Source organism: Lepisma saccharinum, chromosome 29 (genome assembly GCF_977018435.1).
Source record: "Lepisma saccharinum chromosome 29, izLepSacc3.1, whole genome shotgun sequence".
NCBI classification, from domain to species: domain Eukaryota; kingdom Metazoa; phylum Arthropoda; class Insecta; order Zygentoma; family Lepismatidae; genus Lepisma; species Lepisma saccharinum.
The window spans coordinates 19,407,263-19,425,135 of NC_139257.1; the positions used below are offsets into that span (position 1 = coordinate 19,407,263).

General features: G+C 38.9%; 1 protein-coding gene across 1 annotated transcript in view; it reads right to left on the reverse strand.

Annotated features, from left to right (window-relative positions):
• The window catches only part of LOC145981605 (growth factor receptor-bound protein 10-like), a 272,875-nt gene that overhangs the window by 178,536 nt on the left and 76,466 nt on the right, over positions 1-17,873 (reverse strand). The window contains exon 2 of the mRNA XM_083114966.1: positions 7,564-7,730. Within this exon, the coding sequence (XP_082971092.1) occupies positions 7,564-7,730 (167 nt within the window). The remainder of the gene's footprint in view (positions 1-7,563; positions 7,731-17,873) is intronic.

The following is a 17,873-nucleotide window of genomic DNA, read 5'->3' on the forward strand; positions in this document are numbered from 1 at the left end:
AAGAAAATTGCGCGTCAGGGAATTCTCGCTGAGGAATTTCTTCCCGGCACGGACTTCCAGGATATGACAGGAATGTAACAATGGTCTCCACACTCAGCACCTTTTCTGTCGAAACTTCCTCTTTAAGATTCCTCCAGTTGCGAAGTGGCAGAGTCACTTCCTGGCACACCTGTCTGGGACAGGAAACTCTGTTCGATTCTTTCCGAGTTTCCAGGAAATGGATCATGTGAGTTGTATTCAGGGCATATTCGTAACTTGGCTGGGGCCATGGGCGTCGACAGAAATTGTCCTAGGGGGGAGGGGAGAGTCGAATCGAAGATGTCGAGGACATCCCCTCCCTTCAAAAATATTGTGATACAGACCAGTGGCATATGCAGAAGTTTGTTAAAGGGGTTTATTTTTAAAATTATTGCATTATCGGTATTTGAAATTATGTTATTATTATTATTATTATTATTATTATTATTATTATTATTACTAGTAGTAGTAGTAGTAGTAGTAGAAGCAGAAGCAGTAGTAGCAGTAACAGTTTTAGTTAATTTTTTTAATCATCCAATAAGTTTATTATATGAATAATATAGTACTTGTTACAACAATGATTACATAATAGTTACTTGTAGCAGTAGAAGCAGCAGCAGCAAACGCAGTAGTATAAGAAGCTTCAAAACATGTGAAAGTTACAAATTAACAGAGTTTCAGTGTTGCAAATTATGAAAGTTTTGTACCAAAGTCGATATCTCAAGACCACTTTGAAACAATGACGCAAAATGAGGTGAAATAAAGTGCTTCGTTTATAAATTGTCATAAATTGAAGAAAAGTATATGGAAATTTACAGGGGAGGTCGACCAACCGGTTCAACCACCCCCTGCCGACGCCCATGGCTGGGGCAATTTTTATGATTTCGCAAGTGTACAAGAGATTTCAGACCGAAGCGGCAAGCGACACGGATTCCTTCAATCTAAACCAAAATATGCATCACGCTTGCGCGAACAACAGACCGAGGCGACACGATGCACGGTATTGAGAAAACGGCCCAGTTCGAGTGACACGAGCAACTTGTGTCGCTTCGATTCGGAGGAATTCACTATTTCCAATGGTTAGTTTCCACAGATTAGCCTAATGTTATGTTATTCGTGAATATAACATGTTACTTATAACTGTGGCAAAGTCTAAATCCACATTATACTCACATATACAGGCTAATAGGGGCTTCTTAGTTTAAACTAGGACCCGAATCACTGTGTAATGTGCATCCACCAGGTATCGAACCTGAGACCTTTGATTAGAAGGCAACGGTTTACTGCTACATCAGCCCCATCAATCCCCAATGGATACGCCACTGCAGACCATACTCGAGGTATCAAGAACGCTGCCGACTTCCGTGACGGAGTGGTTAGCAAAGCGCGCTGCGTTGCAAGGGTGATGGGTTCGAATCTAGACCTGGGCACGAGTGTTCTTTGTGAATGTCCCGTCATCAATTTCATCATATCACTCATCCTCATCTTCACGATTAGCAAAAAGTGACAAGAAAGAGAACTAAACCAAATCAATCAGTCAAGACAAGAACACTGCAAACTAAAAAATAGCACATCATCCTAAACCAGCTAAAATTCCACAGTAATTTAATAATAATCTTCACATTAGAAACACAAACACAATCCAACACTTTATAACTGTTATTCATTTTCTAAGTTATTATATACCGTATAGTCCATTTACATTTTTGAACGACCACAGCGCCACGTACGGTAAGTGCCTCCACTCTTGACTCGCCAAAGAATATGAAGATTCCGATCCGCGTTTTCATTTGGGTGCTCAGATGCTGTATCATTAGCTCGCGAACGTCCTTGGCGAATCTATAGCAAGACCCATTCAGCCTTCATAACAAATACATAGCCCACAGACACCGGACCCCGCCACACACTGAATAATACAGCAATGAGAAAGTAGGTCGCGTGTCAGACGAAACACCTACGATGCATATTTCAGCTTTTTTCAGCAACCGCCTGCCATGGCATTCCAGCCTGTCCAGTTCACTACACAGTTCGTCTGTTAGGATAACTTACTTATGATTGATTGAGGAAATAGGGTTACCGATACCCAGGGTAGATACAAATCATGATTTTTATTAAGAAAATAATTCTTGGCAATTTCGTTATTTAAATCGGATTTTTTGTTTAAATTGTTTTTTTATATATTTTTTTATAAAACACTTAAAATTTCTTGTATAATTTTTGGCACCATACACACAGACATATGTTTTTTATAGAAAGGCTTTCTCTATAAACGGCCATGTAAAAGTTTTGAACGGTTTTATTAAAGCAAATAAAAATTATATGTAAATATACATGTTTCTGTTTCTGATATTGTACAAGGTGGTTATAATTAAAGTGACGGTGTTCAGAGTGCTACAGCACGGGCTGTAATGAGAGTAGCAGTCTGAAACTTCGTAGATATGCTAATGAAGCAATGCGCTCGCGAATTATGCAAAAAAAAATTCCAATTCTCGCCACCAGGGTAAAAAACGGCGCTGTAAGCAGTCAAAACATGGAATTTTCCGTAACTCTGACGTCACAGTCGGTGAAATTGCCTAACCATTGTGTGAGCTCCCTGGTTGTTGTTGGTGACGCTTGTTGCTTTTTCCTTTAGTAATGTTCATGTAATTCGAATAGTGAAATTGTAGCGATATTTTATTACAAAGAGTATTGTTTTCTGCGATTTATAGGGTTTTTCCTGTAACTATACCAAGTTTTGACTGCTTACAGCGCCATTTTTCACCCTGGTGGCGAGAATTGGAACTTTTTTTTTTTTTTTCATAATTCGCGAGCGCATTGCTTCATTAGCATATCTACGAAGTTTCAGACTGCTACTCTCATTACAGCCCGTGCTGTACCACTCTGAACACTGTCACTTTAATTATAACCACCTGGTATATATGAACCTAGTATGGAAATGTTTGTTGAGTGTGTTAATGAACTATAATAATTTCAGGAACTTCTCTTCAAGTGAAAATAAAACATTCTGGATGTACTATATAATTGTAAATTAAAATACTTTTATAGTCTTCATAAGTGAAGTTTGGAAATTTGTTTAATGCTACTTTGCAAAATATCAGCTGCCATGTTTATTTATAGTTTAATGATAATAACACTATTTACGGTAAAACATGATTAGTATTTTGTATATTTTTCAACACAAAATGTTTGCTATTTTTGCTTACAAAAATTAGTGAATTTTATATCAAGAAAAATTTAAGTATGTTTACAGTTTACATATTACCATTTCCTTTCAAATGAGCTTCACACCATCAGTACAAATATTTTGTTTCCTTTGTTTTACTTTCTTAGAGCCTAATAAACACCATTCAATGATCACGAGATTAATGTACTTTCATCAAAAGTAATTTTGATATCTACAAAATCCTTATGTACATTATTCTATAAATTATTTATGTAAAGTGATTTACATCAACCTGATCGTTTGAGGTGTCCGCAAAAATGCAGTGCGACACTTTCACGGAGACTAATTAACCTGGAAGTTATGCAAAAATCGAAGTTTGCATTGATTTTGCACCAATAATAACAGGTATTTTTATGTACTGACGCATTCTATAAATATCTTAAAGCAAAACTGGCAAATTGATGCTTGTGCGGACAGCGCGGGGATATATAATTGATATGTTTTATTTGGCTCCGCTTTTCTGCCACTTTTGGCTAATCGCGAAGATGAGGATGAATGGTGACATGACGACATGGCAGAAAGAAGGGACAATCACAACATATTGACGTTACGGGCCCCACGGTGGATTATACTGGCTGTCAGTCCAAACGCCAGGGCTTCGCTAGCCTGCAAATTGCAGCCCAGGCTGTTCTACGTGGAAGGGAGGTTCACATTTGTGCGTCTTTGGAAATGACGCAACATACAACTTAAAAGTAACGACGCTTATGTGATAGGGCTTATTGGTAAACAACAACAATGTTTGTACTGCGCTCTTGTCTAGATTTAACCTTTCTTTAGAGAAAATTTCCCTTTTTTCCCTCTCTAGCTTTAAATTCATTCATAATTTCCCTCCAATTACTGTTACTGTCCCGCCCCCAGCTCTTCTGTTCGCACAGCTTACGCCTGTGAGGCCCACGCTATCCATTTTCGGATCCGTCAGTCATTCCTGCGTTCCGAGCTATTTTTTAACAAGGGCAACCTTTCCTCACTGGACACAGGTGGCGGTTAGCGGAAGCCAAGTAAAACAGGGGGATAATGTTTCAGACTTCTTATATAACCAGGTCAAATTGAATACGTTACAGACATTAAAAGGTCGTAAGTCACGCGCAGAAGCGACATTCCCTACTATACCCTTCAGAATCAGTGCGCGGATTTTTATGAGCCAAAACACATGAAATATGTTCACAAATGTGCATAAGAATGACAAATGTGTAAAATTACGTAACTATTAATCATGTAATAATATTTATCGTAGTCTTCAGTCATTTCTTTAATTCCTGACCCCATATGGGAAGATATGGGAAGATAAAGTGATGGGCCTGCCACAATCACAAAATAAAACCAGGTTTTTTAATGTTTGTCTGAAATATATATCTACTCGATAAAAAGTACGAAACTGCGCAAATTTTGCATTTTACGTCAAAATATGAACTCCGTCATCGAACAATACGTAATTATGCGAAAGTATGTACAATTAATTATGTGATGTGATGGAGTTCCTAACACTGTACTAGACAAACATTTGTCATTTTTGATTGGCCACATAAAAAGGTAAATTTTTGTAACCACATGAAAATCTGAACTAGAGGAATGGTAAAAAATTTGATAAAAAGCACAAATTAAAAGACGTGAGAAAAAAAATCTCGGGCGGAATTTTTCCAAGATGGCAACCGCAAATACATGTCTCCTTTACAAACTGTACTAGAGCACTAAATTTCATGTTATTATCACACAGATGATTGTTAATCTTAACAACGAAAGTATATACGTATAGGGTAAAAGAAGAAAGTGAACGAAAATAATAATGGACAATTCGCTTGGCACTGTTAGTCATTTTCTGCAAAATCCTGCTCTATATCATAAGAAAATTCCCAAATATACAGTCAGTCACAAGAAAAATAGTACCACTGCGTTTTTGATCTGCTATGAATTATGTGATCTTCCGGCAACTGGACAATATAGAAAACAATTTCTTCTGTTCTGAGCCTGTGAACCGGACCGGAGCAAGGGTGGAGCTATGGTAGCCTACAGGGTGCATAAAAATCATGATTATTATTAAATCACCCTCCTCCGTGGCCGCGCGGCCTAAGGCGCTGTACTTTGGACTCCGACTGTGGGACGGCATGGGTTCGAGTCCGCCTGGGTTAAATCTCTAGGTTTTCGTCCTGTGTATAGGACCGGCGGCAAACTACCATCGTGAGGAAATTGGAAAACTACGACAGAGAAGCGTAACCTGGTCTGGAATATATCCTATAACGGCTGACCCCACGGCACCCTATTACCGGTTGAAGATCTCCACATCTCTAGGTAGGATTGTGGGATCCAAGGTTCTTCGAGGGTTATTGTTATTATTAAATCACGCTAAACATGCAATTTTTAAGAGTGTTGCTATTTTTTTGTGACGAACTGTATATACTAAAAAATCCTCATTGGTTAGACAAACATTATACATACAAGGTACGTTATCAGAAAAAAAGCTTGATATTATCCTATAAAATAAAGTTATTTCCTGCGCGAAATGTTCTTTGTATTGATACTCTTGGAAAAAAGTGAACAAATGATGTCAATCAGGAAGAGGTCAATTCACAAGGGTTGCAATCTATTTTTGCTGGCAGGCTCATTTATTTTGGCATCAATCTTTGTTTGCTCAGATCTTACGCATAGCTACTCTCAGTAGACTGACATCTAGCGAGCGTCAACCGAAACTCCATCTCTTCGCCAAAGAGTAAACACAATTTTCTAGAATGCTCAACGGTTATTTCAACAAAAATTTGTTCCTAGAAGAAAACAAGTTGGGATTTGAAAACAGGAAAAGACAAAGAGGGAGGTTTTTTAAACTCTAACGAGCCAGGAAAACAACCAAACGGAAACACAAAAACAGACAACATAACGAAAATGAAAGTAAATTCGATTTTTGATGTGAACATTCTTAAACGCTAGAAGTAACTCAGAACCAAAAGGAAATGTGGCACATGAACCTATATGTAAGTAAAACAGCATTTAAAGAGCGTTCAATCTATTGCATATCTTACATAATGTCCGAAGTTAAAACAAACATGCAACAATCATACTTTACCCACTTGTCGTTCCCAAAGCCACAAAAGATAGACCTAGACCTACTGCGGATAATACACATAAATTCACACGATCTTTCGAAATCTGTAATAAGATTTTGGCTAACGTTAAGATTTTGGTAATAGAGTTCACGCTATCCGATCATGCCATACTGCATGACGTTACACAGTGTAAAACAATTGAATTGTTGTTTTAAGTCCTGTGCACAGAAAGGCTAATTGGGACTGGACCTACAGGTTATAGTGGGATCCGAACCACTATGTGCCTCCACCGGGTATCGAACCCGGGACCACAGTGTAAAACAAGTAGCCCACAGTAGCACCATACTTGTTTTCAAAGTATTCGTACAGTCAAATTCAACAAACAATCAAATTCTATCTCACACTTCACCCAAATATCCATTGTGGACAACAAGTAATATATTTGAATGCAACGTACAAGAGTTGTTAAAACCGGATTATTATGATCATGTAACGTCGACAAAAACAGACTGGTACAGTAAGATCCATGAGTATTACCGTGCAAATTGTCCATGACTATTTTCATTAATTTTTCTCTCACATCCTATGTGTTTTTAGGCGATGGATTTTTATGTATGCTGGTGCAGAAGTTGTCAACAGCTTGTTTTGAGTTTTCTTGAAGCTCTTATTGGGTTAAAAAAAAAAGTGCACGAACGGACTCCTGGGCATACACCCATAGAACGAAACCATACAGCAGATGCATTAGCTAAATACGCAACTGAAGAATCAATTCACCGATCGCCTCGGATTAAAATTTCTGCAAAAGCTCATAATACGCTAAAACAGTTCTGATGGAAAGTTTGCAGTAACAATGGCCAATTACAGGAAAAACTTATGGTAAGAAATACTACTCAATTCAATCACATATACCTCATGAACTTGGATACCAAGATATTAAAATTTCAAGAAAGTCTTTAACAACCCTTTTTAGATGTCGGCTAAATTACAACCTTGCACCGAAAGATTGTGACATCCACATGTTGCCAGTGTGGTGCAACTAAAGGATCATCGTATCATAGAATGAATTTAAGAGATATAAAAGAAACAAAATATAATTGCACAATCCAAGATATATATATACACACACACTTAATAATTATATCAGAAGTGAAAAAATCTTATTATAAAATTATGATATTGGAAAATTATTGAATGTGAAAATTTAACTGGTGCATAGCTTAATAGCTAAAACCAAATAAAATAAAGTAAAAGAAACTTCGACACATTGAAGCTGACGACCGATCTTACCTCTTTTTCATTCGATACGTCTTTCTCTTCGGGGTCCTTGCTTCGATCCCCATCCCTGCACAGAGATCCCAGCTCGAACAAAGACGAAACGCTTGGTAGCCTCTCGTAGCTGGTGGCGCTGCTGTCGAGGCAGGAGCAATTCATCCTGTCAAGACGTGTCGGAGTACCTGGAACGGCAAAGAAAGACGAAAAACGTTAGACTACGATTTATAAACACTACTACTATTGTTTTATTATGTGCCCAGGTTACGGTGGGTAGGGGGGGGGGGGCAGGTCTTTGATAAAACTTGAATACAAGTAACAATAAGATAATAATCGTTCTAACATATTTTATGAACTAATAAAAATGAGCCTATTTTATTCCGAATTTATTGTGGCCGCGTTGGCTCAGTCGGCCGTCGGCCCCCGTGGCGTAGTGGTTAGCACATCGCGCTACAACGCCAGGGGTCCCGGGTTCGAATCCCGGCTCGGACATGGATGTTTGCGATTGTCTGTCCTGAAAGTCCTGAAAGAGAAATTTGAGTGAAATGATATGAGTAAATGAAGTGTGATGGGGGAAGCTTCCGCTTAGGGGCTTTCCTTTGAAGAAAAAAAAGTCAGTAACGCGTCTGACTACCATGCTAAAGGTCCCGGGTTCGAACCCCTGCCGGTTCAAATCCGGGAACTTTTCTAACGAGTACCTGGGGGAAACCCTGGAGGGTAAAGACGGCCAGGGGCGTGATGCTGATCACATCACCCCCACTCACGACCGGATCAAGAAAGTGTGGGGCGTTACCCCCACACGCCTTCATGGCGTGGTGCTAAGCACAGGGGAGCACTTTACCTTTTTTTATTCCGAATTACGAATTTATCATTATTGGAGCCGGACCCTGTGGCCGAGTGGTTATCACATCGCGCTGCGACACCAAGGGTCCCGGGTTCGAATCCCGCTCGGGCTTGGTTGTTTGTGAATGTCCATTCATCAATTTCATCACTCATCCCCATCTTCGCAAATTAGCCTAGAGGCACAAAACGCGAAGTAAAATAAACTAAATCAATCAATATTATTATTGGAGATACAACAGGGCAACTGTTTTCCATTAGCTTCTTTCATATTTCATACAGTTAGTGCATTGAAATGTATAGTTATTATGTGTTGTTATTAACTTTTACGCACCTCGCTCAGCAAAAAGCTTTAAAAATTAGGAATTGGAATCAAGGGACGGCGGAGGAAGACACACGAAAAGTTTGTGAAGCTAGGACTATTACAGAGCTGTAGCTCAAAGGGAAGGTAAGGTGCTTTATTGTTTGCTTTAGGTGGGTTGCGTAGAGCCATTATTTTTATATTCATCACTGGTTGACTTAATTAGGTTATTTTACGTCGCATTTCTGCTACTTTTGGTTATCGCGACGATGGGGATGATACGACGAGATGGGCGAGGGGGCAAAAACACATATGGATGGCACGACTCCAACGGAGATTTAGCCTGGTTGCAGGCCCAGGTGCCAGGAAGTAAGGCATGGCATCAAAATGCTATAAAATTTTTCCCAATTCGATTATAGGAGAAATGTTAAGAAAACAGCTTTCGTCTAAGACGGGTCTCGTTGATAGGCTATACCAACTCTATAACTGTATAAGTTTCTGTTCACCCATTGCAATACACCAAATCAGCTGATCCAGCAGGAAGCCATCTTTGATTTGAGCGCGGACGTCACAGAACGCAATGCGCTATGGCAACCAGGTGCATCTCGGGAAACGTATAATCCGCCGGATTATCAGCAGATAAAGCACTTCCCAGGTCCTAGGGACGGAATGTAAAATGAGCAGCATCTGTAGATATATTGCACCTGGGAGAATCCTAGGGATACATGCAGTTGTAGAGTTTCATACACGCCCACGGGGCAGTTTGCAGAATGTAGGTCGCAGGCGCACGCAAACGCCGCGGCAGGAAGGGGCACTGGGGAATGGAATTTCTCCTGAGATGCACGCGAGGTGAGTTCCACTGAAAGTTTAGGCTATGCGCACACTGCCAAGGTACAGTACTAATGTAGTTTAATCTGTCATTCATAAATTGGACATGGTTTCAGTCAATAGCCGGGACGCCAAATGCAAATGAATAGACACGAATACAAATAACCATAAACACGACGTCTAACAATCTTACTACAAAGTGATGCTTCAATGTTTGGCAATGGCACAACCAAGAATTCAAATTGATTGTTACTGCAAACCAGTGGCGGCGATTAGGGGGGCGAGGGGAGGCAGTTGCACCCACCCCACTTTTCGCCACTTTTGGCCCCGTAGTATCTAAACCTTACCTACAAAGGGAAATATACTCTCTTTGCCCCTCAGTTTTGCACCTTGCCCCCTCCCCGGATTTGGAACCCAATCGCCGCCACTGCTGCGAACCAATCGTGGATTGGGCTAAGGCATTTCGTGTTAGTTCTTCACTGAATTTCACCCCAAGTAACATTTTTTGCTGTCGGTGTACCATAGAGGCATTCATATTCATAAATAAGGGGTGGCCCTTTCTAAAGACATCCAGATGTCAACCTCACTTCCACGTAGTATACCCTGGACTGCATTCTGCAGACTAACGAGACACTGGCGTGTGGACCCATGGCCAGTATAACCTTCTATGGGACTTGTGTGTTGTCCGTATGTGTTTGTGATTGTCCCTTCGTCTATTTAATCTTATCAGCATTCATCCCCATCTTCGCAATTAGCCAAAAGTGGCAGAAACGTGAAGTAAAATAAATCAAATCATTAATTCAGTCATATTCATAAATCATACAAAATCACTTTAATTCCGGTGGCTGTATATCCCGAAATTCAAAGAATTTGGGTAGACAGGATGAAAGCATTGTCAACTTTCTTGCCATCTCTATCAAATCCCGACCCCAAAGAAGAATTCTGATGTTACCCATTAGTTTGAGAAGTCGCCACCAGAGCGCAACGAACGTTTATAGAAAAGATACTCTGCCCTGTAAACTAACGTTTAAGAATGTTCAAGCAGGATGAAATATGCTCGTTAAGGCGAAGAGGGACAATTACGCACCAGGCATGCATTTATTCCAATATCGTCGGGATGAGCAATGCTACTAAAAAGATCTCCGCCAGAAATGAAGAGTATGAATTTCTCCCCATGTGGCAAGTGGAAGCGGTTTCCTAAGTTGATTATTAAGCCTTATACGATTTTTGAAAAATATGATGAATTAGTATTTACCGAATCCCATGTATTCCTTATGGGACATCAACTTCAACTTCAAGTTACGGCTCATCAAATGGGAGTTTCGACTTTTCCTACTACTATGACATAGTTCAACGTGTCCTTTTTCCGTCCATGCACTTTTCTACGTCATCGGATGTTTGATATTCCAGAGAGAACGAATAAAATAATGGTCCCATAAGCCTAGTGCATTCTCCTTGCCTCCTATGGCCATCCTGGCAGTGTTGCCAAACCTGATTTGCATAATAGAGCTAAATTTCACCATTAATATAGCTAAAGAGGACTTTCAAGGAGCTAGATTAACGAAGGCTGCATAAAGTGCCTACTAGGGTAATTTTAGTTGTCAGAGGGGTGGGGGTGCTGCTATTACCGTTAGCTTTAAAGTGATGGCAATTTATTCTTAGTTTTCACCGCCTAGATTTGGCGGCATCACCCATCTCAATAATCCAATGATGTTAATATAAAATCGAAAATAAAGGGTTCCCGGATAACAAAATTGTCATCTTCATCTTAGCCACAGCGCTATATATAAAAATACATGGGGAGGAAAGAAGAGGTGGGTGACGCAGCCTATAGCTATACGAATATCACGTCACGTGCAAAATGTACACTCATGGCAAAAGTTGGTATTTATGGGCCGGAGCCAGTGGTGGCATCATTGTGGGGCAGAGGGCGGGTGCCACAGTTCACAGTCAAACGAGTGCACGAAAGAGCCAGATCTGGCTTCAAAAGAGCGAAGTTGGCAACAGTGATCGGCAGCTGCCCCAGCGAGGAAGACCTAGGGGAAATTGTCCCTCCTCGCCTTAATAACGAATAAATCTTCAACGTCGAGTTTGAAGTAGTTTATGTGTTTTGTTTGTTATTTCACATCCAAACAAAACGTATCCTCAACTTTATGATTAACTACAGTTAAGTACATCCCGAAATGTGATGCGAGATATTTCTAGTGCGTCCCACTCTCTCACAATGAATGTGACTCTTATTTATGTGTTCCACAACACAAACAGTGACTTCCTTCATAGCAAGGAAGTATTAACGAATGTGCCGTGCATTAGCCAATCAGTGACGTCACTATCTCACTAATGACATTGTTAATTGAAAGCTCAAACACGCTAATACCTTCCTAGAAAACCGGTCTTGCTTTTCAAAGCATCAACATTAACGTTCGCTCTTTATGTAATCAAAAACCGATACGGTATGACTATGCATGGAATATATCGCATTGGAGATTATTTCATGTACTTTCTCACGCTCACACTGAACAATTCCTAAAAAAGGAAAAGGTGGACGATGATTGTGAGACGTGGTAAAAGATTACGTAGAGCGGCTGAAAGCTTGAAGTCGATCGTCTTTTGTTGGAGTAAACTGAATGCTAAATATTCCATGGCCACATCTCATTGCGTCAAGAAGCGTATACAAAAGGTGTATCAATAGAATAGTTAGAATGATCAGAAACTTTCAATTGTCTTAGTTTAAGTTGTTAATGCAAATACAATTTTATCATGGGCATTGATTGAACAACATAACCAGATGTCGGACACATCTGGTACTGACCTCTGACACAACCTATGCTGCCAGCATACCTCGTAATTTCGAAAACATACCTTTTTTATGAATATGCCATCATTAATCCCATAAAATCGTCTGTAATGCATAAAAATGTATGGTTCTTCTATCAGTTCGGTAAACATCCACACAGACCATCGATACACATCGAATTTGTTTTAAACAGGCTCCACAGCTGTCTTGTTATCCATGTTTGCTTTTACTTGGCACGAAAACTTTTAAATCTTGGTAATAGTAACTTTTTCCGCATACTGAGCGTGTAGAGTATGATTTTCTTATTTAATGTTTAAAAAATATCCACATGGACAAAGTTAATACCAAATGTAAGTATCATGTTTCTATCGATTTTTGTACAAAAGTTACGTACAATCAAAGTCTCGGTTCCGTGACTTTTCCGACACCCTGCAGTTTCCACAACTTCGTATTGCTCTATTTACTGCAAGAATCTAATAAATTTAATTGAAACAGGCTGCATGATTGTGTTCAAATTTCAAAACGCTCTACAGTACAATGCGACGTCATTTCTCGGCAGCCAATTCCGCTTCAGTATCGGTGATTGACTTACCTTTCGCGAACCCACCTTGATGCATGCCGTTTGCATAGTTCACTGACAACGTAAAAAATACAGCGCGGCTAAGGAGTCATTGACCACAACGGGTGTGTGTGCGTGTGTGTACGTGTGAGAAAAAAAGACAGAAGAGGTCACTTAACGCCAGAAGACGGGAGGAATTGTTTGTGGAACTACGCAGTTCGTCATGCCATGTCATTCCCATCCTCAAGGTTACAATGTTGCAGACAGAGACAAGGTGGTACAAGATTCTGGCACCCATCACGGACCTGCACTCGGCCATGCGAATAGTGGTCTTTCTTCGAATAGGTAGGTGTAGGTATGTCTGTGTCCTTCGAAAGATTAGTTACAACGAGTCTATTTGCGTCGTCAATTCTGTTTCGTAGAGTGGGATCTATGAGTATTACCGTGCAAATTGTCCATGACTATTTTCATTAATTTTTATCTTACATCCTATGTGTTTTTAAGCGATGGATTTTTATGTATGCTGGTGAAGAAGTTGTCAACAGCTTGTTTTGAGTTTTCTTTTAATTCTTGAAGCTGTTATTGGGTCAAATAAAGTGCACGAACATGGTGATGGACAACTTGCAAGGTAATACTCATGGATCCCACTGTACACGACTACACTAAATATTGAAAAAATGAGCAAGTATTTATCGTTATTAATATATTTCTTAATAAAAATATCTTAAAGAAAAGAATAAGTCCAGCATTAAAACAAAGGGTAATCCAAAAATGGTTGCTGGTTCATTAAACGTCGCCTACTTGCACCATTAGGTTAATCGTGGCGGAGACGAGAGAGCAAATACGTAATGTGCTGTTGATTGGAAGAACGCTGAATGTACTAGCCATATTTCATCCAAGATAATTATACTTCGAAGCAATATTTGCTTCACAAGAGTTGCAGTTAAATTCGTGTTCTCGTAAGACAAAAGTTAATGATTTTTATTTATAAGTTTATTTCATTCACTGAGTCTAATCAAGATCGGATGTAATTCAATTCAGATCAGATCATATGCATTCCAAAACAAAAGCACATTTCATTATGATGCTAACGCAGTTCTTATATTTGCAAACAGCTATAAATATAGAACTTAATTTGCCTATTGTTAAGTGTAGAAAAGTTTGAATTGTATTAAATGATAATTGATCATCAACATTCGTTTGTAAAGTTGTTTACATGCAAAATGGAATATCAGACATCTTGAAATAAGTAGTATGTAAGGTATATGTTAATGTTAAATCTTTGTAACTGTGAATCCTCGTAATGAACTATATTCGAAGATGAACCTACGTGTGTGTGTAAATTAACGACACCTATAGAGTTTTATATTAAGTATTGTATATTCTACTCCTAATAATGCGGGAAATAACCTCTTTGTAGAATCAATCCGCGACAAACTCTCACCAGACATTAATATAAAATAAAAACAGTAGTAATTAAGATGCAGGCTATATGTTCTGTTAAATCCAAGATACAAAAATAAATTCATAAAGGAAAGTTGTTTTTTCCGAAATATGTAGAAAATTCAGACCTGCATTTTTCAGTACTTTAAACTTTCGTTGTTACATAAATGTAATCATGTAAAGAGCGAATTACAATAACCACTAACTGTAAAATAAATTAAATTACAAGCGTTAAGGGAACTAAATAGTTTTCTGACTTCCGATAAAACTTTTTATAGCTCTATTCAATATTAATCCTAAAAATCTAACTCTTAGAAGTATAAATCTAATCACTATTCACTTATATTTTTATCTTTCCTTTCTGGTTATTATAATTACACAACTTAAGAAAGAGTTTGTACGTTTACATTTAGTAGTATAAATAAATTGTAAATCCCCCCGCCGAAGGCCATGAGGAAAACCGAAGCTTTTTAATCGTCTCGACACGAGTCTTACAAGAATTCAGACTAGAAAATGAGCATAAATCAGGATAATAAACTTCAATTCTATCTAATACATGTAATATGTGAAACTTTCATCAGAGTCACCTACCGAATCGTTCCAAAATAAACTGTTATTAAGTTACACATGAGAACTAACCGTCCAATTGCGTTTATCATTAATCATAATTCATGAAACAAATATTTTCTCCTTCGCCATGCTATTTAGTGTAAATTGTCTATAATAAATTCGACACAGAAACAATGTATTTAAAGGTAGGATTAGGTAATTACCATGATTCGTTTAATCGTCTTACCTGCCATCTGGTGGACAGTTCCAAATAAAAGACTTTGTGCGGCCAAATTTACCATGTAATCCACGACCTACCTTACCTTATGGATACTTTGAGGATTTTCGCACCGCGTCGTGTCGCATTCGTGCTGTGACGTAATCAGCGAGTTGAACGCAACATTTGTGTAATCTCACTCAGCACATTTGGCAAAGGTTTCGCCATTTCGTTACACAGAGTTGAAACTGTCCGACAACATTTTATCCATTAGGAAACGTGATTAAATCCTCAAAACGCAACGTCGCCTCATAAACTCATGCAATTCTGCATGTATGTTTGTGGATGTGGTCACAAGCGCTGGAGATAACGGCCACTCGTACCGTATAAACATGCCGTAAAACAGGGTTCATGTATCATGTTTACGCTATCGCAAAGCTCAAAGCTAGCTGTGGGTAACATTAAACTTTGTCGCATTCGTTCCCCACAATGTAGCTTTCATACCATTACGTTCTATTAGTGTACATGAACATTTCCTTGATTGTCTATCTGGTTTCAATTTCCCAAATTTCTACTCATTTACAGACTATTTCCCTGAATTTAGTAGTAATTTTTAAATTCAATTGCTTATCCATGAGATTCACAATAATTGTTTGACAGTAATTGGACAATTTTATTTACGAAAATTTCAATTGTCTCGTAAAGCACCACAATTTCTATTATTTTCTGGTATCTGAAACAAGATTCCGTACTTTCCACCGAATTGCAATTAACATTATCCGTATTACTTTTCTGATTTCCATGTTAAATTAAATTCTCGTTACTTCTTCTAACCTTTCCCTGCTTTCCCGTGGATTTTTATTCTATTACTTTTCAGACATGAATTCCCATGATTCTTGTTTCCATATTCTTTCCTGATATTCAGATTTCAAATTTCAATGAAACTTTCATTGCCATGATTTTTCTGATGTCTCTTACGCTGCCTTCCTTTTTCTTTTTCCATGTCAATCTTCATTTGCATTATTTTCGTCGACTTCCTGATTACGTCACAAGAGCCTCCCCGATGGCGTAGTGGTAACGCCGTCGCCGGATTCGATATATTTTTCCAAAAATTTCACGGCAATATCAATTTAAGTAGCTACTTGGTCCTGACTTAAGCCTCTGCTTTTCGTTGAATTTTAGGACATTTTCTTCCCATAGAATTTATATTTCCATGCGTCCTCTTATTTTGTCAGCATGCACTCTCCAATTCTATGGATTGTGTACGCCAGGGGGTCGTGGGTTCGAATCCCAGCCTGAGCCTAGGTGTTGTGAGTGTCCTTCATCAATTTCAACATATCGCTCATCCTCATCTTCGCCAAAAATGGTAGAAAAGCGAAGTAAAACAAACCAATCAATCGCTTCCCTGTACTGCAGTGTTGCAGACTATGTTTGTGACTTATGTCCTTTCATCAATTACACCTTATCACTCACTATCCTTCCTCATCTTAGCGATTAGCCAAAAGAGGAAGAAAAGCGACGTTAAATAACCAAATCAATCAACCATACACAAACATTGAGCATTTTGTAGCACACATAGTTCCTCTTTAATTGGAACTGTGTACACGTGCATATTTGGATAAAATATCATATGTGCTCTGCTCATGTGTTCATTGATCATGGTACCAAGTGTGCAGCTGTTATACCATTGTAAAGAGTAGGGAAGGAGTAGGCTGAATGCGAAGTGATCCCTGCCAGATGCCGACAGTGTTCCAAGAAGCGACTTCAAACATTCAACTGCCTACGCGTATCTTGTAGTTCCTTACCCGAAAAGGGACTTTCTTCGCGGCCGATAGTTAGGCACAACTTCGGCTTCAGGAGACTTTAGGCGGAAAACCGTTTCCGCCACTCTAGACAACTCTACCCCGTTTCGTTCCGAGGTAATATCCACTCTTGTACGACCTTGCCGCTCTTGTGACGTCACCGATAAAGAAAAGATCAGAACAGTGTCAAATGTGTTCGTGTATACTGTGTGACAAACGTCACATTACAGCAGCTATACACGTGTTCGAAAGTTGTTTTACAATCAGCGTGACCCTGGATTACAGAAAATGCGAAGAAAATTTCCAGTGTTCTGTGTCAAAAGAACCAGCGGTTTATACATAATCAAGACGCCATAGCAGGAAACCTTTAAGCTAGATATTACGCCATGTGTGAGTGACAAATTGGTATTTTTGTCGAGGGCAAACATGTTTACTGAATGATAAGATGCTGACATTAATAAAAGAATTGGTTTGTTTACATTAATACGTGCGTTATCAGTGAATTTCTCATTTTGTGGCAAAAACTCCGTATGACAGGGTAAAACGTAATTTCACGAGTAGTGTGCGAGAAGATAAGATATTGTCAGTTGTGAGTAGCGTGTGGCATTGTGAAATTCATAGAAGAGACCCGATGTTAACAACTGTTAAATAACAGACTGAGTTCAAATTATCGTGCAAGCTGTAGGTTTGTAGAACTGGTTTCAGAAAATTGTTAACCTCGTTTCAAAATGGCAGACTAAAGCTGCAATAACTCAATTTGATCGTACGATGCCTTTTGGGAGGCTCACTTTTGCAAATGCGTTTTAAACATTTATTTTCCTGTATGTGCACGTTACGTAGATTGGACGCTCTTGCAAATATGATCAAAACGATAATTCCTGTGGGCGTTTTCGTAATTTGAAAGTTTTTCAAGGTTCATACAATGTGCAATATTGCATCACACTGTTAAAATCAGTCACAAAGCAAAGGGATGACGTCATCGTTGCATATTC